The sequence below is a fragment of the Strix aluco genome, chromosome 3 (genome assembly GCF_031877795.1).
Source record: "Strix aluco isolate bStrAlu1 chromosome 3, bStrAlu1.hap1, whole genome shotgun sequence".
In the NCBI taxonomy this organism is placed as follows: Eukaryota; Metazoa; Chordata; class Aves; order Strigiformes; family Strigidae; genus Strix; species Strix aluco.
Window position 1 is genome coordinate 17,671,423 of NC_133933.1, and position 21,462 is coordinate 17,692,884.

The 21,462-nt window shown below is 49.1% G+C and overlaps 1 protein-coding gene across 1 annotated transcript; it reads left to right on the plus strand.

The window, feature by feature from the left end:
- The first annotated feature begins 5,427 nt into the window (after nt 1–5,427).
- On the plus strand, nt 5,428–17,704 carry DSTN (destrin, actin depolymerizing factor). The gene is made up of 4 exons (XM_074817596.1): nt 5,428–5,631; nt 14,430–14,737; nt 14,979–15,055; nt 16,358–17,704. The coding sequence occupies exons 1-4, from the start codon at nt 5,629–5,631 to the stop codon at nt 16,465–16,467; spliced, it is 498 nt and encodes a 165-aa protein (XP_074673697.1). The 5' UTR covers nt 5,428–5,628; the 3' UTR covers nt 16,468–17,704.
- Nucleotides 17,705–21,462: the final 3,758 nt, after the last annotated feature.

A 21,462-nucleotide genomic window follows, 5' to 3' on the forward strand; every position in this document is an offset into this window, starting at 1 on the left:
CAAAGCATTCGAGTAACACAGCCAGAGATGCTGCTTAAAGCTTTACCCGCTAGTTAAGAGGCGTTCAAGGCCACAGTGTGCTCAACATGAGCCAACCTTCTCAGACTGGAGGGGATTTAAGATCCAATTCACGTGCACGGAGGGAAATCATTTTGAGTTTTGCTTGTTGCCTATTTCGAGCGTTTAAGAGAGAGCTGAACTGTGGCTGAACCCTCCTTAAACTGATTCTGGAGCAGGATGCGTTTCATTCTCTATATCATATAAAGTACTTCGGACAGGCACTTACGTGGCAACAAAAGCAAAGAAAAAAAAAAAAGGGAAAAAAAATTAAGCCAGGTAGGAGAGTAGCTTGAAGACATTCTTACATATGTAAATTAATATGGGGCTGTTCCATTCCTGAGCTGCCTTCTTGTGTTATTTCCTCCTCCTTCTTTTCTTCTAGTGGTGAAAATGCCCCAGGGGTAATGAAGCATCGGGCTACCTTCCCCATCACACTCAATCCAGAATGGTTCTGACCAGACGCTGATAGAACTAGCCGGGTTTTACAGCAGCAGGGTCAGATTCTGGTCCGGTTGTTCATAGCCTGCAGAGCTTTTACCGTACAGAAATTAGAAGGACTGCAACCTGCATCAATTGTGGAAGTTGAGAGCAAATTAAAAAGAATACGAGTTCTGGCATTCATCCTTACCAATTTAGGACAGCCTTTTCATTACTGTAAAAATAGCACATATTTATAAGCAACATCCAGTTCCAATCTCCACTAAATCTCAAATTGCATTATAGAAAAGGTAATAACAATGCTAAACCTTCACAAAGGGGAAGCTAAGGTAAAGGGAAAAACAGCTTGCCCAGGCTCACCCCACAGGCTAGGGCAGGGGTTTGGATCAGGCTCTGGGCTCCTGGTTCCTGCACACTGCCTGCTGTGCTACACTACCTCTCCAGAAAAGGAGTGGAGCACCACAGCAGTTTCTGGAAGTACCTTTAGGTTCTCCTCCTCCCCCAAAATTTCCCTTTAAATTTTTACTCCAGTGCATCTACTAAGCATAATGTTTCAGCAATGCACAGCAATGGGCTTCTCATGGCTTTGTTTCTGCCAGTGAAGTAGATGACTGTAAGGTTTACAGAGACTTTCTGTTCCTGTCTAAAATTATCTTTGCTGAGCCTTGCGACGCCAAGAGCACCGAGCCAATATTCCATAAGCCCTGAGAAAAATGGACTACATTTCAGGCTCACTCAGCTGGTGTGGTTACAGTAGCACCCATCAGCCATGACCAAAGCTCAGGGCCACCACCGGCCTCTGGCCTCGCACAAGGGGACACCTCCCATTTCATTGCTTTATGAGACAGCGCATAAAGTCAGGGCCTGATCCTGCCATCCGGGCACTCTGCAGTTGCAGGGTGGTTGTCCAGACAAAGAGCAGTCTCTGCGAACCCTGCTCGAACTGCGAGATCAGGGCAAAAGGGTATGAAAAGACAGCAGGTGGATGCAGACAGATGGGGGAAGCGGGGGCTAACAGGGAGACAACAGCAATTAGCATAAGCAGCAGCAGTCTCAGCTCACCAGCTGCTTTGCCGATTGTCAGTTCCAACAGCAAAGAAGCAATTTGCTTAAGAGCACAGTCAGTAGCTAAAACTGCCCTTCAGAACTGGAAGTATTGGGGAAAAAAGAAACGATTTCCATGGTACAAAAGCAAGGCTTGCAGGGCTGTCATGTAGGAGTTTGCCTAAGTAAGGCATGGAGCAGGCGGCTCAAAACAGCCACCAAATACTTCAGAGCGAAAGGCTAAAAAAGGAAGGTTTTAGAGAAGGAAATGAGTCAGTAGCTTGGAGGACGGGAGGGGGAGTTCAAATAGCTGAGGCATATAAAGTAAGCAAGTAGTCACCAGCTCAAATGCTATAAAGTCAGTGAGGTGGATGTATTGATCTTTGGTTTCTGTTGATGCAGGGTGTCATTCACAAATGGGAGTCCATGGGCAATTTTTTATATCGACCATGCTGAGTTTTGAAGCAGGTCCTTCACTGGGCAGAAGCTTGTCGGCTGCAATCCACACCAGTGCTTCAGGCTGTAGCCAAAGCAGTCACCATCAGCTACAGGATTGCTGAAATTTCTTCAGCTCCCTCATGGCTGGCAGACAGATGGGGGGGGTGGGGAGGCAAAGTTTCAGGTTAGTTGCAAATACCATTTGCCTCAAGGGAGGAAGAGGGATTCACCTTTCGAGGTAGTTCGTCCAAACCTCCAGCCTGAGCTTTCAACCTAGCTTATTTATAACGCTAACGCTAGGAAAAAAGGACAAAGCTTATTCAGTGTTGAAAAGCAGCAATGTAAAAAACCCCTCCATCTCCACAATGCTATGTAACAACCCTGTATTGCACTGAAACCCTGGGGGTGAAGGGGAGCTCAGAGTCTCAGCCCCTGGAAGCCTTTAACCTTGCTCGCTGGTACAGCAGCTGGCCGTAACAGAGCACGCCTTAGCGGAGCAGTGAGCCATGAGAAGGTCAGTGTGGCAATAAGACACAAGGCTCAACTTCCTCACCTCTGCTCCATGTCCCTGTCCCGTCAAAAAGGCAGGACTGATGAAAGGGAGCTCCTAGAAAGAAGCACCGAAATTCCCTTCTGCCCTCCCCAAAACTGGGAGCTTCCCCTCGGTTCAGGCACTGAGACGACAGCTACGTAGCTGCCGCACAAGGACCTTGCTGCAGGCCCTCTCTGGGGGAAACCGCAGCGCTGCGAACGGTTGGGGTGATGCTTAAGGTCACAGGCATGCAAGGCACGGGCTGTCGAGTCAGGGAGCAGCACAGGACTGGAAAAACAGACTCCCTTTCCCTTACACAAGCAGCAGCGTGGGATTTACATACAGTAGGGGTTCTCAAACCATGACATAGGTACTGCTGATCACCAGCAGGCAGCTGCCAGTGCAGAGCTGGAGCTCCCAGCACCCATGCTGGTACAGCAGGCAGTCGGTGGAGCTATAGGGCTGAGGCTGCTAAGGCAGGCTGGTACCACCATAAGCCACACACTAGTCTGTGCATCTTGGTGCACAGCTCCTGCCTCTAGCTTCCTCAAAGCACCATAGCTGCTGGGTTTATGCCTCACCGAGCTATGCTGGTTTGTTTTTTGGGGAATTAAACCTTTCAAAAAGCCATCGTGGTTCTTGGTAAGTACGCTTCCCAGAGCAAGCACAATTTTCCCATGAGACAGAAACAAGTAGAGAGATCTCCCTTACTCTGCTGGTGAAGGAGCTCCTGTCCTTGCTGAGGTTCCTTTAACTAGTTAGATACTTTCTCAATCCACTGCAGTGTTTCCAAAAACGCAGTAAGACCTCTTGAAACAGACTGAGCCAACAGGCCAGTTCCAACTCATTTTCCCTTATAAGTATACAACATGAAACAGCCCCAGCCCTGCTCTCATGGCCTTACATCATCCCTTCCCCTCCTCCCCAGGATGTCTTACTTCTGTACCCCCCTTTCATAGTGAAACCAATCTATGAAGAGCAAGTTTGGAACAGTAACAGACCGATCACCCACATCAATTAAGACTAAAAAGCACAGCTGCCCCAGGTCTCTCTTACATGCCACCAGAGATGGAGGTCTGTGCAGGGAGGCCCTATTGCCAAACAGCACCCGCCTCGTTTTTCTCTCCCAGCCACCAGGCTAGCAGCCACCACAGAAAGAGAGGACTGGAACAAGCTGTCCAGAGAAACAGATCTGTAGGACTGAAGCTCTGCTATTACACAGACATTTTATCTGACTCGTTTTAAACAAAAACCAAACACGTCCCTACTCGACTCTTATTATTGCTTCCAAAGTCGGTTAAGACCTTGGTCCAAATTTAAGCATCCCTTGGTTAAATACATCAGAAAAGAGCCTAAGGAAGAACTATCCCCCCCCCCCCCCCCATTTAAGTCTAAATCATACTGGTAGGTCTTTTGCTAGTTTCACCACAAATCTGAAACAAATGCTCTTGCAAAAGGGACCCCTGGCCAGCGTAAGCCACCCAACACAGGAGCCTAATGCAATAGGGCTGCTTTTTCAATACATGCATCTTCAACATGGGGCCTTTCAGCAACTTCTATCGAATTTAAATAGATGTAACAGCATCTAAAAAGGGCATCTACTGTGGTATGCCACAAGGAGGGGAAAAAAATCAAAATATAACACCCTTAATTAGAACAGCAATATGGATGAAAACTGCAAGGTACGGCTCACACATTTAGTACTGAAGCTTCATGCTAGCTGTAACCTGGTATGAACTACTCCTGCCTCATAGCCCAGCCCTGAAAATATGCAGTCGAGTCTTGGTTTTGTTTTCTGCTTACAAGCAGGCACAGAGACTCAATAAATAAGCTTGATGCTGGGGGCTTTTTGCTCATTGAGTCGAGCTGGGAACGTCACCGCAGTCAGGATCCAGCAGTGAAACCTAACTGTCTATACAGTTTTTAACATTAGCAGGTGCTTCTGCAATCTGATTACAAAAAGCCTGAGCCTCACTGCCCCGAAACACTAAGGAAATAATGTTTTCCTAGCATTTCAGAGTGAGCAGTACTGCAATAAACACACAACAGCAGCTTCTCCGAGCCCCGGGGTCGCAGCAGCAGCGCTTTCTCAGCGGTCAGCTTTGTCCCGAGGACAAACCGTTCATTGTTTCAGCCACCTGAAATAGATGACGCTCTGATTCATACGGGGACACGGCGGCGGCTGCTGCTGCTTCTGCTACTGCTGGTGGTGGTGGTGGTAGCGCTGCTGCTGCTGCCGCCGCCGGGAAGAAATGCACAGGGTTTCCTACAGCACGCAGCGAGCGCGGCCGGCCTGAGCCAATCAGGAGTGCCTGACTGAGATCGCACCAAAGTAGGTATTAAAAAAAACCCTCAAAAAAAAAAAAAAGAGAGGGGGAGAGAAAGAAAGAAAAGCCCCACACTTCCTCCTCGCCAGCTCCTCTGATCGCCCGCCCCCATCTGCTCTCTTTCAGGCCGCCTCCCCCCGCGGGCTCCCCTCCTGCTTGCCCCAGGGCCATGGCCGCCCCACAGCCACCCCCCGCTGCCCCCCAGCCGCTCCTCTGCCCCCTCACGACTGCCTCAGTCCCTTCTGACCCCCCGCAGCAGCCCCAATCCTCTTTCTGCCCCACGCCGGCAGCGGCCCAAGCGCCCCCCGCCCTTTCCCTCACGGCTGCCTGAACCCCCCAACTCTCCCCTCAGCGCCCTGCCGCCCCCCCCCCGCGGCACACCTTGGGGCAGGTAGTCCCGCCCCACCTCGCAGAAGGGCCGCCGCCATTGGCCGGCCGGCGCACGACCACCGTCAATCAGCCGGCGGCTCCCCCTGTGATTGGGCAGCCCCCGCCCTCGGCCGGGCGGGAGCGGGGGGGCTGCGGGTGCGTGGGTTCCCCTCCCCCTGGGGGCAGGCGGGCCCGCGCGTGCGCGCGGGGCGGGGCGGGCCCGGGGCGTTGCCACGCAGGGTCCCACCATAGCAACCGCTTCCTCCTCCGGGCACCGCGGCCGTGACGTCGGCAGCGTTTCCGCCCGGCTCGCGCCCTCGCCGCTTCCCGTCCTGCTGCCGGAGCCCGCGCCGCGCCCAGCACCCGAGGGGAGCAGCCGCTGCCGCACCGCGCTCCGCCGCCCAGCGCCCCGCCGACACCATGGTAGGGACCCGGGCGCCGCTGGGGGAGCGGGGGGCGCGGGCCGCCGGGCTTCTCCCCTCCCCCCCTCCTCCGCCTTCGTCCCTGGGGAAATGGGGGAGGGGGCGGTCGGTACCGCCCGCCCGCCGCATCCCGGCCTGCGCTCTGGCTGGTGCTGTGCTCGGCGGCGTGACAGCAGCGCGCCCCCCGCTCCTTCTCCTTCCCTCCTCCCGGTCCTTTCCGTTCGCCTTTGAACTTGAGGCGGCGGCGGATCCGTTCTCCTCCCTTCCCCCTCTCCCCCGCCCCCATCCCGCCATGAGGCGGCGGTAGGTTACTTCCCCCCCCCCTCCCTCCTTGAGGCGATGGAACTGTCCTCTCCCCTTGGTCCTCCCCCCGTCAGGCGATGGTACGTCCCGCGCCTCACACAGGCGCTAGGGGCAGGCGCGTCCATTTCGCCGGGGGCGGGGAGGAGGGCGAGTGAGGCGGGAAGAGCCGGAGGCGGGGGGGGGACACGGCGGCGGCCGCCGCGGGGCGATGCGCGGCCCCTCCCCGTGCCGCAGGGCGCGGCCGTAGGGTGGGGGAGGGGAGGGGCGGTGGCTCACCCCCCCACCCCACGCCAGGGGATGCGCGGGGGGTCGGTCGCAGCCTGGCAGAAAGGCCGCGGGGGGGTGTGGGGTGGCTGGTGGGAGCCCCCCCGAGGGCCGTGGGGCTGCCCCGCTTGGGAGGAAGCGCGGCCTCGGCCGCATCCGCCCCGACGGCGGCCCCGGGCGGGAGCCATCTTCCCCAAACCGAGGGGCTCAGGCCTGGCCTAGAAAACGGCGGCGGCTCCTCGGCGGAGCGGGGCGGCTGAGGCGAGCCCCCGTCCTCCCGCTAGCCAGGGCCCCGCTCCGCCGGCCCCGGCGCGCAGCCTCCCGGGGCCAGGCCGCCCTTAATCGGGCCCGGCTGGAGTCAGCAGTCCTGGTAGCAGACAAAAGGGGGGAAGCAAAACCGGCGGAAGGAAGACGCTAGTCGCAACAAACACGTTTTTGCAGCGGTCGCTCAGAGAAGCTTAAATTTTAAGGTACTTGCCACAAGCGCTTCAGAGATTTCTGGTTTGCTTCTCTGCTCAGAGAAGATACAATGCTGGAAACGTGGTATCTAAGATAAAATGTTGGAAACAGAGGAAGCATAGAAATTATTAAGCGTCCGCACTGACTTGACCGTTTTCTCTGGCTTTCATAAAAAATGCCAGGGAACTCCTTTCGTAAATGGGGTGGAATAGACCACACAGCTATTATGCTCCATGGTGGTTCATTTTTTGTGGATTTGCCTACACTAAAAGTTTGTATCCCTGTTTAACTCAGGCGACTGAGACTGACAAATTCAGTTGAATTATTCACTCATACAGTTTAACTGCTGTCCTGATTTTGCTTGAGTCGTGCACAAAGTGTGCAGCAACAAACATCTGTGTGTTTTGATGCGCTTGCCTGTGTTATTTGCCTTTAGTAGAGGGGCTACATATTGATGCCTTCCCATGGTATTTACCATTAGTTTCTTGAACGTGTGGTATATCCAGTAAATAAAACTTTTAGTCTGTATAGACCTGGCAGACAGGATGTGCTACTAATCCCCCTGCTTCCTATAACACCCGAGTTAAAGCATCTGTGGCTGGTCTGCAGTGTGGAGCAGAGCTAATGGGAGTTGCAGATGAAGCTGCTAAAAGTCTGACGAGACTTGCAGCTCTTGTTTAAAATAGGCTTGTCTGAACAAGCTAGCTACCACCTCTGCAGTACGCAAACCTAGTTTAGAATGACTACTCAGTGTGTCAGGCTTCATCTTGCTTTGGAACCAGAGAATTCCCCAGTCAGTCAAAACTAGTATTTCACATAGTCATCTCCTTTTTGGAACAGGGTCTGTGCTGGCTCTTTTAAGATGCTTTCCAGTTGCGGCAAATGAACTTGCTTTTGGGCAAAGAGTGTAGGCCTTCTGGCAAAGTACAGTAATGCCAGCAGGAGGGCATCATTTGGTATCAAAAGAGCATTGGATTTTCTGCTTTTGTGTCTTGCCACAAGGTTCAGTTTCTTTGCTACTGGATTAAATGAGTCCATGGTCTTTGGAGGACCGTGCAAATTATTTTTCTTGGTTGTTAGTCAATGCTGTTCCCAAATCTGTGTAATTACAAGGTACATATGCCTCATATACAAGATGACAGCCTCATGACAATTGGTAGTGTGGGTGTCTGGCATGTTCCTACTTGCCTTGTCAGAATATCGCTATCAAGAGGCTCCTGCTGGGAGCAAGGGCTGACCTAAGCGATCTCATGCGGGAGAGCCTGCAGACAGCCAGAACTTGCATGTAAAGCTGTTCAGAGCCTTTTGCTCGCCTGACTGTTGAGTATTCACAGCCATCTCCAGGAAGGATACCTCGGTAATGAGTATCTGGGATGCCCAGAGCAGGCCTTCAAAGCCTGTTTTTAAGGGTGAGGTTTAAGCTTTAGGTTGCCATAGGTGCCTGGAGGGCCACAAGAAAATTCTTACAGACATTTGGGCTTATAATAGCTGATTTCTGTGCTGAATGTGTTTCTAAGAAGCTTTGCTTTCCTCAGAGAGTTCTGTTGCATACCAGCTTACACCCACATTACCTTAAAAACATGCATTTAAACACAGGAATGGCTACTACTCAACTTCTGCCTTGCTACTGGCTACTACAGTTCCTGTTTTTCAGCCACATTGCTGGGATTGCCTTTTGTGGGTGTTGCTTGTTCTACCTACCTTGATAATTGTATTAGGAATACCTTTATGGTAGTTTGGGAGAAGGTGATGATTTCCTCTTTGGCTGAAAGCTGAGGAAGTGACCTCCAGGAATTCAGGCGAGACTTTTTTTCTGTTTGGTTTTTTTTTTTTTAAATAATTGCTTTCTTACTTGTCTCTCCTCATCTAGTTGATAACCCTTCTTATTGGCGGGGGGGGGGGGAAGCTGAAAAGAGTTTTGATTCCTTCCCCCACACCTTCCTCCCCAAAAAAGAGACCAAATAATGCAAAATAAAAAACTTGAGTCTAGCTGGCACAATCTGCCTACAAGTGATATGCAAATAAGTCTGTACTTCTTGCTGGTTTATGGTGTGCAAATAATGGCCTCTTACACAACAGCAGTAAAAAGGCAGTTATGTTTCCTATCATGCTTCAGATCTGAATTGAAGCTTTGGACTTTCAGATGCATAGGCTGCCTGGTATAAATGGAGGTGTCTGGCAGGCTGTAGGTAGCAGAGGACATGGGCCTACTGGGACTTGGGGAGTCACAGGTATTCCCACACTGGTGCTGATCTTTGGGATAAAGTTAAACTAGTCATTCCATGTATTGCCTCCTTTCCTACTCAGTAAAGTGGAGGTGATAATATCAGATGGGTTTTCTTGAGTGCTCAAATACCAGATTAAAAGCAAAGCAGTATTTAAGATCCTTGTATTTTTAGCCACCCACATTTTCAGTCAGCTTGTCGGCCATAGCTGACACCTTTTCAGAGGCCTGATTTGGCAAAATCTCCCTCTGTTAGCTGCAGCCGGGCTATGTGACCCTCCCTTTCTGTGAGGTGCTTTCACAACTAACTTGGCTTAGTTTTTCCCTTCAAGGTCTTGGTGCTGATGATGTCCCAGGGTATTGCGTGGCAGTGTAAGGGACAGTTTTGTGAAGGCTGCTGTCCCAGAACAGTCGGGTGGTAATAGGTTTAATTGAAAAAATACTTGTCGCAGAGATGTCCTATGACACATTACTGAGTCAGATGGAAATGCCACATGGTTACACAGGCAGTTCTGGCAGTGGAAGGGGATTTTGAAGGTAGATAAGGAGGGATGGTTTGCCAAGCATAGGGGAAACAAGGTGTCTGCTGAAGAAACGGAGGACCAAATACCTGGCAGTAATGTTACTAGCAAACATGGGAGTACAGTGTTCTCAAATCTGCCTTTGCAATTAAACAAGGCATAATTTAATAAGTTCTTGGTGTCAAATTCTGGAAAAATTGATGATGCTTTTCCAAGAAGCAAAAGTTTCCACTGGAGTAGCTGTGGATAGTCCATGCTGGTGTATACAGTGTGTGTGTGCATGTTTCCCAAACAAAACAAGACAAAAACTGGTGCTTGAAATGTCTGTGTAGATGGCACAGGCACCACTATGGAGGGCTCTTAAGGTTCTGATCACGGGAAATAAAACCCTCGCTGTAAAAAAGCCAATCCTTAAAACCAAATTCAGTCCTTCACACTTGTCTGGAGGCAAACTAAGACATTAGTTTAAAGTCTTCTTGGCTGTCTTACAGCTGAGGAGGGAACAAAGACTTTTCTTAGGTACAATATTTTAAATATTCAAGAAAAATACTGCAGTTCACAGAGCTGCTTAATAAAAGAGAAGGCAAATTTCATTGTGTCCAAGTTGTGTTTCAATGCAGGCTTCCTACAAATCCAGTTTATCAGGCATATGTCTCGCTCCTGAAGTGGCTTTTTGTATATGGGGACTTTCTTGAGAAAGCTTTGGATTATTCTTCAGTCTTCCCCCATATAGATTAAATTTCAGTTGTAGATACTTGCCGATGGAGGCAAAATGTTGGAAGCTATTAGTGGAGGCAGCTGGGGACGGCTCTTGCAGTTGGAAGCCTGCTAGACAGAAGGCTCTCTCTTTGGGCTGCCCTGTGTAGGGACGGCATTCTGCTCTCACAAGACTTCTGCAGTGCTTTGCACTTAAGGCAGGAACGATGGCTTTGTGTAGGGAATAAGAGCTGCTGTGTTACTGCAGCGCATGCTGACAAGGCATTTAATGCAACCAATTACCTCATGTGCCCACAGCAGTCTGTGTGAAAAGACAATGAGGGTGCTGGTAGAAGTGCTCCAGAATAATGTAGAAGGCAACACTGGCCCCAAGACATGCCTCCTTTGCAATAGTTGCATGAAGGTACTGGGGAGAACTCATTTTTGCCGATTCCCTCAGACCAACTTACTCTGTCCATTCTTGCCTGAATGTCTCCCTGAATATGCTGTACTGGCATCGTTTTCCCATCTGATATTTAAGTGGCTTGCCTCCTTGCTGCTGCCTTGTTTCAGGGAGGTTAACTGGCCCTGCAGTTAAGGTCCTCGACACCTATAGAAACTGGCTGGCTACTTGAATGTAGTCTTTTCTCTGCAGTTGCATCCCGAGAATTGTTTTAAGTTGGTGTTGCCTTTTTGTTACAGGGTTGATCTGTCCCCCATAACAAAATGTCACCAGCTGGTGGTCACATATCCGACAAGTACCTGCAACACATCTACCCACGTACCAGTCCAGGGTTGGGTAACTGCTTTCATACTGAAAAAGGTACAGAGCCAGGCTAGCTGGTGTAGCCCTGCAGCGTTCAAGCCAGAATGCACAAAATAATGATGAATGTGCTGTATTGAATCCTCTGAGCAGAGTGATATTGGGCCAAAGAGAGAAAATCCAGGCTAACAAATAAATGTTTATTCTGTCATTACTGGCGGGGTGGATGCTTCTCACCAGCTATTCTGCGCAAATCAGAGACAGGGAAGATGTTGATTGAGGACATGTATTTAGGAGTGTGGCATTTCTCCTTGTTCCTGTGCTCTTAACAGTCATCCTGTTGCTGCTCTGTGCAGGATGGTTGCAACTACCTTACAACAAAAGCTGCCAGGGATTTGTTTGTTTGTTTTTTTCTCCAAGTATGTTTACGAAGACAGTTGTGGCTGGTGCAAGCCCAGGGTTGAAGAGGGAGTCCTACAATTACAAAAGTAGATCCTCTTTTTGCACCAGGGATTTATGGGTTCATTTCAACCCATACTGTGACACAGCTATAGGGTTTTCTCAGATGGAACAAATCTGCATTGTCCCTAGCAATATAATGGCTCCTAACGTCAGCCTGTGTGATGAATCCAGGGGTTGTACAGTTTCACAGCAGCTGTGAAAAGGGAGTAGTACCAGCTACTAACAACCTTTTGCTTTGGAAAGCTAAGAAATAAAAGTTCTTAACTACTGTCCCTTCAGCTTCTGGTCAGTCCCAGTTATCAGCTGCAGTTTAACAGTGAATTTTGAGTTTCCAGACTAAATACTCTCAACATTTTTGGAATCTGAACTGACTTGCCAGCAGTGCTCAGTTTCTTTATAAGGAAACAACTTGTCTCCCAACTTGGAGACATGTTTCTGGCTGTGCAGTAGCACAAGCATATGCTCTGGACTGCACAGTTTGCATCAACCTGCAGCTCCACTGCTGCTGTTTGCTTCTGGCGCTCTGCTCAGCATTAACCTCTTCTTTCAAAGGTAACTTCTTGGCAATGGGAATTAGTGCAGGGGAATTAGTTGTGGTCTTGCTGTAAAGATCAAGAATTGACAAAAAGTAAAGCTAGGTGACATGAACCGCTTTTATGCGATTACTAGACTTATTCCCATGCTAGTTCAGGCTTTCTGAGCATTTTCTACTTAGAATCTTGATTTTTTTTTTTATTTTTTTTTTGTGGCTAAAGGCTGAGTCTTAACACCTATTGTCAGCTACTGAGGTGCCATTAGTTAGAAGACAAACCTGAGGAGGAAAAAAAAGGTTGTCTTGAGTTCACGGTGGGTTTGTCCTTAGTGAATGATGCAATAGTTCTTGTCACTGCACTGTTTGCTTTATTAGGGCAACCTTGTATTATTTAGTGTCTTCCCAGAGAGCTCTTGCCTACACCAGCCACAGGGACAGGAGGAGAAAGACCTGTGTTCCTCATTAGTTCTCAGTCACACGCTAACAAAGTGCAGTCTCTCCATATGGAGGAGGTGACAGAGGAATGAGTCACTTCAAGTCGATGTTTGCACTTTTGCTTGAATTTATCCTGGAATAGGCTTTCTCCGCTTACTGTTCTTGCCTTATTGGAGATACGCAGAAGGGTGGCTGCCTGGCAGGCAGCTGAGACACAGTGACTTACTCCCTATCCCAAAGTAAGTGCAAGAGTTTCTGGATAGATTACCCCTAACAGACAGCCATGCATTGTAAATCTTGAGGGAGGTCCCCTTGTATTTGAGTAAACCCCGAAAGAGTGCTGTTTTCCACGCTAGGGAAAGCTGCTGTCTCGGATTCACTGCTGTATGAGATTGTCCTGGTTTTGCATGACCAAGCACTTGGGAATCTAGATGCCAAACTCCATGGTAATAGGTTCTGCCAGCTATGCCGCCTCTCTTCAACTGGGTTGGCAAAGCTATGCCAGCCACTAGAAGTTACAGGAGAGATGTTGGTAGAAAAAGGAGGATCTGGGCTTATCTGAGGTCCTGCGTGGTAGGCATTGGTCAAGGCTTTAAAAAAAACACACTTAGAAGTAGTTGTCTGATCAATAACTATCTCTCAAGGACAGCCTGTTTGAAAGCTAGCACTAAGCAGTTCTCCTTCACCACTGAGCTACCTGGTTTTGCAACAGAACTCTGCTGTTTCTTTAGAACACTTCCACTCTGACAAGGTACAATGCCCCCCCTCAAATGAATCCATCAAGCACATGTTTTGGGGCTGAGCTTAAGGAAAAACAAAATGAAGAACAACCTTTAGTCTTTTTCAGTTGGTATATCTCACATAATGCTTTACCTGACTGTTTAGTACTGCTGACTGTGCTTGTAACAGTGACGTGTGTCAGTTTACACAGAGGGAGGAGGGTGATTTTCCTTCTGAGATACGAGTTGCCATATCTGAGGATAATGTCATTTGAATTTGGAAGCCCAAAAACCGGTGGGGGAAGAAGCAGTATTTGAAAGGAATCTCACTGTTTACACTGCATACAGTGTGTTGGACAGGCTTCAATTTGGTCTTTGCTGCTGTGGCCATGATGTCCTTCCAGCACAGTGTGCTGGCCACTATGGCTTCTCATATTTGCAGTATTTGCTATTGCACAGCTGCTTTTAAGCTAACTTTGCTGCACTCTGAGAACAAAACTCAGATACAAATGCTTCTACCCTGCCACCTCTTTTTTTTTTTTTCCCTCATTCCCAAAAAAGCAGCAGACTGAAAATGCAGTTCAGCCTCTTGTCATTTTTGCTAGGTCTTGTCCTCTTTATTCTGTGCAGCTGACTTTAACATTAGATTGGTAATACTGCATCTGTACCTTCTATTAGAGCTAGCACAGGGGGATACCACACAGTAACTAGAATTTCCCATCAGACTTCAAGGAGGGGGGCGGGGGGTGGGGTTGAAAAAGGCCCACAGCTTGCTTTAAAAACTGATGGAGGAACTGCTGGGAAGTAAATGCTTAGACTTGCAAGTTCTCCCTTTAAAACACTGATTTCAGAGCAACTTCTGAAGGTTGGCTTGTTCAGCTAAAAATGGTACCACTATGGTCCCAGTACTCCACCACGTCTCTCTTGATCTCTAAATGAAATCCATGTGACAAGCGTGGAATTTGGCCATATTTTACCTCTGTTCCTAAAGCTGCTAGCAAGCATGCTAGAAACAGCTAGGAAACTTTGGACAGAAGATCCTTGATTGTCTAGGCAGCCTGAAATGGGTAATAAAATTAAGCTGCTGTAATGCCAAAGGATCTGCCGCAACTGAATCTCAGAGGACAAGGAGTGGACATGCGTGTAAAACTACCCCAAAACATTGTTCTAATGTAAGTAGGATTGTGCCTTCTTTGGAATAGTTTTGGTTTGGCAGCTGGCTGTGGGCAGCATCGAGACTCCAGATTCTTTCCTTGGCCTGGAAAAAGAGGGCCTGCAGCCTTTTCTGACGAGACTCTCAGGCCACTGGTGACTGTTCCCAGTATTGGTTGTCTTCTAGCCTCAGATTTAAAGCAGTGTAGTAATGGAGTTGGGAAAATTTGTGGTGGTAGCCCTAAAGGTCTTTGCCCTTGTCTTCGCAGGCATCTGGAGTACAAGTTGCCGATGAGGTATGCCGTATCTTCTATGACATGAAAGTACGGAAGTGCTCTACGCCTGAGGAAATTAAGAAGAGGAAGAAGGCTGTCATCTTCTGCCTCAGTCCAGACAAAAAGTGCATTATTGTGGAAGAAGGCAAAGAGATTCTGGTGGGAGATGTCGGTGTAACAGTTACCGACCCTTTCAAGCACTTTGTGCAGATGCTTCCCGAGAAGGATTGCCGTTATGCCTTGTATGATGCAAGCTTTGAGACCAAGGAATCCAAAAAAGAAGAGCTGATGTTTTTCTTGTGGTAAGCCATCTTCCCAACTCGCTCATTCCTAACGTGCAGTCCGAGCACTGCGGGTGAGGTCTCTTGAGCATTTGTATTGCCCAGGCTGACAAGATGGCAAGCTTAAAGTGAGCCGGGCAGCTTAATGCCTGTATTCTGAGCCATGAGACATTTCACTTGTTCATATGCGGTAGGATACTGCTTCTGTCTGTGACGGATAGTAAATGTCCCTAATTGCACTCTTTTTGGTGTATCCCACTAGGGCACCAGAACAAGCACCTCTCAAAAGTAAGATGATCTATGCAAGCTCCAAGGATGCAATCAAAAAGAAGTTTCAAGGTATGTAATGCAGCTAACACTCCTAGCTGTGCCATGCCCCTAAAATGCTTACACAGCAAGGCTTAACTGCTGGCTAATTGGTTTGGGGTGTTTTTTTGAGATACTAGTGAGAGATGAGAACTTCACAGGTGAAATGCCCTGTGACAGAGCTAAAATGAGCTTTGGCTAAAACTTACACTGTCTGACTGAATTTTAGAGGCACTAGAACTGTGCTGAGGACAAGAGCAGGTTTTGCAGTGTGTGACACTAGCTGTACTGTACAGAGCAGCACATCTGCACCCTACAGGCTCGAAAACAGTAGATTCATAATACAGAGCTGGATTTTGTGCAGAGCTGCCTCTGTGACAGAGGAGTTTCAGCCCTGTGTCTGTTGAAATATGCAATTTCATAAACTTCCTGTGCTGTATTAGTAGTAATTAACGATTCACTTGATTTAGAGGTACAGTTATGATTACTCATTTCAAAAGGGCATCGCATCTCCTAAGTGGAGAAGTGAAGTTCTGATCGGCCTGTCAGGCACCATTAACCAAGGAGTAAGCACCTTGCTGCAGCATTCAGAAATTTCATGCTAAGTTAGTCATTATGATGGCTGGTAGCCAGATAGCACTGCCCCCTCTCCTTCAGTTCCTCGTGCTGCGCTGGGCCAGAATCTTGCAGCGTGCAAGACTGACAGGATCATTGTACAGCAGTGCCAGCCTTCACAGGACAACTCACTAGTGGATTGGAACTATCCAGGGAAACTGTTGTGTACTGCACATGTGGAAGTTGAAAAAAGAAATCCTGAAGAAATTCTGCTTTTCTCCATGTAAGACAGGCTTGGGTTGGGCTGGGCTCCCTGCCCTCCAAAAAAAAAAAACCACTGTTGATTCCTTAGACCAACAAAGTCTTTCTGGTCTCCATATCTGAGATTCTCACTCTGACTCTTTCACCCACCTCTCCAGAGCCAGGGGGAGCTGAGTCAGCCATCTTAGTGTGCTTGTGTGTAGCTCCCTCACCTGCCATATCCAGGGTAGCACTAGAAAAGAGAGATTCACTTGTGAGAGAGCCTGCAGTATAAACGCTAACAGTCTGAGCACTGAGCTAGTGAAAACTTTCTCCCTGATACTCTATGTTGATATTTGGTGTGTAGCCAGACGTTTCCTGTGACATATCAAGGGAAAACCATCCAAATTCCTAAGCTAAGGCAGGACTTAACTGCTTGAGTGACCGGATTGCCTCTTCTAATATTACTACCAAGTATGTTTCTTTGATTACGAGCATGTTGAAATACTGCATTATTGAGTGTTTTGCCTCTTTTTTTAGGCATAAAGCATGAATGCCAAGCAAATGGGCCAGAGGACCTCAACCGAGCTTGCATTGCTGAGAAGCTAGGAGGCTCCCTAGTCGTAGCTTTTGAAGGAAGTCCTGTGTAGATGTCATACAGTGCCACAACTCTACAAGCATTCCATGTTTTAATATATCAGTTATGTAAAGCAACCATTCTAGGCAAGGGTTTCACTAACTGTAGGGAAGCTGTCTTGTAGAATAAAGTAGATTTTGGAGATGTAGCTCGTATGTACAAATGACCCTAAATAAATCAAATCTAAGGATTTATCTTGGTGTATTAATATTTGCATTGCTTGTCCAGCCCAATACTGTCCCCAATGGATTAACACTAAGGGTCTCCAAAAATTTTGGTCCAATGCAGCAGTGTATCATGGGACGAAAGGGTGGGGGAGGTGAGAACAATCTGGTTCCTGTTCTTACTTTTCTAAATTGTAACAAGCAAAATTCAGTCAGTCTTTTTGAGGCTACTGGCCAAATTGCCAAACTCAAACTTTTCCCCTGTAACTGTTTAATACAAAACTTAAAACCTGTAGTTAAAGTTAGGCTAAAGCAACCCGTTGGCACCAAAACTGGGTTAAATTCTTAGTGCTTGCAGTTGCAGAGCAGTACTAATAAAGACTAATTCTGAAGTTAAATAGAAAATAGACACACTTCTCTGGAGAAATAGTCCTAATCCACTCTCTTGTAAACTCACAGTGCAGTAATAATATTTAAAAGTTCACTTGTTCTGTAGGTTCAATTTTCTTGTTATGAAGTGTCTTGGTCTCTTCCAGCCTGAGTGATTCTATAAAAATTGCTTTTCTGTTGACATAGTTTAATTTAGAACTACCTTAGATTCTCTAATACACACTTACTAGTGGATCAGATGCTTCTGAGGCTTTAACAAATGCAGATTCTTGTATCGGAGCTCTCCAGTTATGGGTAGTACAGTGAGAAAGAACCACATGTTAAAAAGTGGTATTCTCAGCCCAAGTCTTTGGTCACTTGGTCCATTTGTCCATAATTACTATTGATTTAACTTGGAACCAATCAGCCTGACTAATATGGCTTGATCTGGGCTTTTTGTCTGTTAGCTTCTTTAATTCTGTAGAAATGCATGGAAATATCACCTAGAAAGTTTGACCTGAAATGCCTTTTGTATGGGGGGGGGGTAGAGAACATTCCTGTGCCAGCTACAGAGATCTTAAAAGCTTCCATGTTTCACCAGTGGTTGATTAAAGCTGTTTCCTTTGTGTAATGTGTACATGGGAGTTGCATAGAGTTTTCCTGTATGTCTGTAGAGAAAAAGAAAAAAAAAAAAAAAACCAAAACCCTTAGCCTCCAGTGCGTTACTGTGATATGTTCTGTGCGTGCCAAATTCAAATAGCCTAAATAAATGGGGTTTCCCTTCCCTGGGTCAGTGACTGATTCCTCTCCAGTCTCAGGATTAGCCCTCCTCCAGTGGGGTCGGTGCTGCTGGCTGAGCATGCCGGTGCCCCGCGTAAGCTGGGCGCTCAGGGAGCTCGTACGCCTCCTGCAGCTGCTGCCTGTGCTGCTCACGGGGAGAAAGGATGGGGGGAAACAGGCTGGAAGGAAGAGAGGGAGTTGCGGGGGGAAAGCGGGTCCATCTGTCTGCAAAGCGTGCTGCCCTCCTTGGCCCTGCACCCCTCTCCCAGCTGAGTGGCTGCCAGCCTGCTGCACGCTGGAGCTCCCTAGCAGCACCTCGGCTCTGCCCTTCGGCCTTCAGACCCACATTCCTGTGGGTTGGGAAGCTTCCTGGGAAACATCTCATATTTGCAGTCTGAGTGGGAGGAACCCAGCACCTGTCAGTTATTTTGTGCTGCTTTCCCTGTAAGAACTGAGGGAGCTTTCTCTGGCCAGCCTGATGAAGTCCAGGCAGTTACAGGCTCCCCCTTCCTCCGTGAGCCCTTGCCAGATGTGCAGGGACAGAAAGCTGTACTGTCCCTGCAGCTCCTCAACAGAGCAGTGTGCTGCGCTGGTTTATCTGTGGGGCCGGGGAAATAATGGTCCATTACCTAACTCAGCATGTGCCCTCTCTGGCCATGCGGCATGGTTAAAACCTTTAATTAAAGGAAGGCATTGACTGCTTGCTCTAACTTGGCACCCAGATGGGTCACAGGGTTGGGAGCACAAGGTTTTCTGATGCAAAGAGATCCACCAGAGCAAAGCTTTCTGCTTCTGAGAAAAGCAAACAGGCCTGGTTTCTGCTGGGGCTTTTAGATGTTTCAGTCAACTCTGAGTTTGCCCAAGCAGGTAATCATCTCATAAACATCTTCTTGCCTATGTGTCTGCAGTACTGGCTCTCTGTCCAAAGTCCAGGCTGAGATAAGGAAACTGGAGTGACACAGCGGGAGTGGTGCTGCCTGACAAACAAAGGGAACTCCTAGCCAAGATCCAGCTGATAACTAGCGCCTCCAGACTGCGGACATCTTCAAAGAGATATCCAGCCCAGGTGGCTCCCTGGTGGGCTTCTGCCTGTGATTTCCTTCCTTGGTCAGAAAAGGGAGCAAGAGGCCCTGCAAAGGGGGAAGGATGTCAGACCTGGAAGGTGGGAGGGCAATTCCCACAATGTGAAAGCCCTCAAATCAGGGTACAAAGTGCCTTAGTCCCAGGACTTTGAGGGATGGGAGGTCTGAGGTGCCGTTCTGTGGTGATTCTGAGGTCTGAGGTGCCATTTCAGGCCTTGGCAAGGTGTGGTCCCACAGTTTCAGCTTGTCTAAGAGGCTTTTAGCTGCTTTTAGGACCCTCACAGCAAGTCCCAAGACAGTATACTGGCCTGTCGGGAAGAGTACTGCACTCCAGGGCTGACAGTAATTCAACCTTCAGGGCTTGTCCACATCATGGAGTTAGTGGGCCAAATTTCACCTCCCAAGGTTGGTTGTCCTTCTGCAGTTGGAGGGGATGAAAAGCATGAGATGTTTCTTCATGTGACTGTTTCAAATCCTTTCAGTTAAGGTTTCTCTCAAATCACTCAGACCTTCTGAAAAGGCAAGGGAACCAGGGAGAGATGTGAGGAGTGCTTCCTATAGCTTGGCCAGTTGCTGGGGAGAGAGATTACTTTCTAACAGGACTACACAAAGAAAAAGGTGAAGGGGTTCAGGTGATGGACACAGCTCAGAGCCATGCAAGCTCAGCAGGACCGCAGCCCAGTTAGTGCAGCTTGGCTGCAGCAAGAGCAGAGCTGCTAGAAACCTGTTCAAGTCCATGTGCATCAAGGGTTTACCAAAAGCCACTTTTGTCCATTACACTGGGGAGAAGGTGGGGATGGGAGATGGAGACTGGTAATTTGGGCCTCAGTGTGAGCAGCAGATGGTGTAAACATAATTTAGCTGCTCCAAAAAAGGTGAACTTGAGTGTCTAAGCTGTGGCTTGATAAGCCCATGTACCTAGGCTGAAAGGTAACTCCAGCCATGGCTGAAATCAGCAGAAGGATCCAGTGTTCCCATCCAAAATCACCCCAGCTGGGTGATTGCTTGATCTTTATCAATAAAGTACCTGCCTGCAGCACCCCAACACCCAAGTGGGCAGCATGGCTTGCCTGGAGGAAAAGAGATAACTCTCAGCATGTTGTGAAATCCTTCCAGCTGGGAGAGCAGGGCCTGGCCAGTCCTCAGCCCTGCATGCTGGTGGGCAAGGCCTGGGTTTCTTCTAGCCCCTCAGGACGTCCTTCCACTTCCACCAGCGTCCCATGGGAAGAAAAAATCCCAGCGGCACCACTCCAGGTATTGAAAATGAAGCTAAACATCTTACCCTGAAGAGACATGGTTTTTTCAGCTTTGCTTAACAAGATCAGCCCCTCTCTTTCTTCCTAAAACAGCTAGCTTGGCAACATGTCCCCCCACACTGGCACACTGAATCTGCTTTTGGGTGGCTTTTGGGGCCCCATCAGAGGCCACCTGTCCTGTAGCACCCTTGGGACATGAGCCACCCTCCTTGTGTTGGGGGCTTTGTTACTGCTCGTGTGTTAATGCCTGGGTATCTATCATCTGCTCTGTTTTGCACAAGAGCTCACAATAAAGGAAATCGTTGTTGCAAAAGCAAAAAAACTGAAAAACCAACGGATTGCATCACTTTACTGCACCTGCTGCTCTGGGGCCTTTCCTACTGGTGGCTCTCTGGGAGTGACGGCCACCCTGATAGGCTCAACAGCTCACCCCAGCCTATGGGTTGGGTGGGGTTTTTTTCAATCCTGGTAAAATCCAGGCGTTCCCTCACTTTTGGGAAGCTTAAAAGCCAAAAGGTGACAGGCCAGGTGTGCTGCTTTGTGGCGAGAGGCGATGCTGACAGCGCTGAGGTTGCTGGTGGTCCTTGGTTCGTGAGGTCCTCCCCGTGCGTCACAAAGTCCGGGAAGAGAAACCAGAGGCTGATGGTGGCTGCTGGGCAAAGGTCTGCTTACAGCGAGTTTGTCCCGCTGTCGCGGGGAGACAGACCTGCCAGAGTCCGGGGCACTGCAGGATCTGCCGTGAGGGAGGGGGCAGCAGCTGGCCCTGTAATGAGTGTGTGGGGTCTCAGCTGCCATGCAAGAGGCTGGGGCCTCTGGCCAGGTGCGTGAGCTCTACCAGCTCCCATGCTGCAAGGAACTGCAGGCAGGAGCAGGCAGGGAGCGATGGAGAGGTGTCACCAAGCCACCCACCACATTGGGAGTGGGGGATGGAGGGGGATGTCCCTCCTCCTCGCGGTTCAGCACAACCCCCCCAAGGTGCTCAGCCCATTCCTGCAGTTGAGTGTTGACTGTGCGCCCTGACTTCTGGGTGCAGCAGCCCTCGCTCAGCCGCAGTCAGCAAAGCCCCAGCCAGCACCCAAGGAAAGAGTCCTGCGGACAAGGATGGGGGGGTTTGGCAGGGGTGGGGGGGGCTCGCAGCTTGCCCTTTCCTCAGCCAGCAGTCACCAGGACCCCCTTTTGTTGCCTGGTCAAAGCTGCATCACACACACCCCCTGCCCCCACCCAAGTGTGATTTGCACATGCTGTCTCCATCACAGCCCCAAAAGCCACAGTGCTGGGGTCGGGGGGGGCACACGGGGGCAGGACACATGTCTGCCCAGTCACGCCTGTGGGAAGTCTCTGGTGTCTAATACAGAGG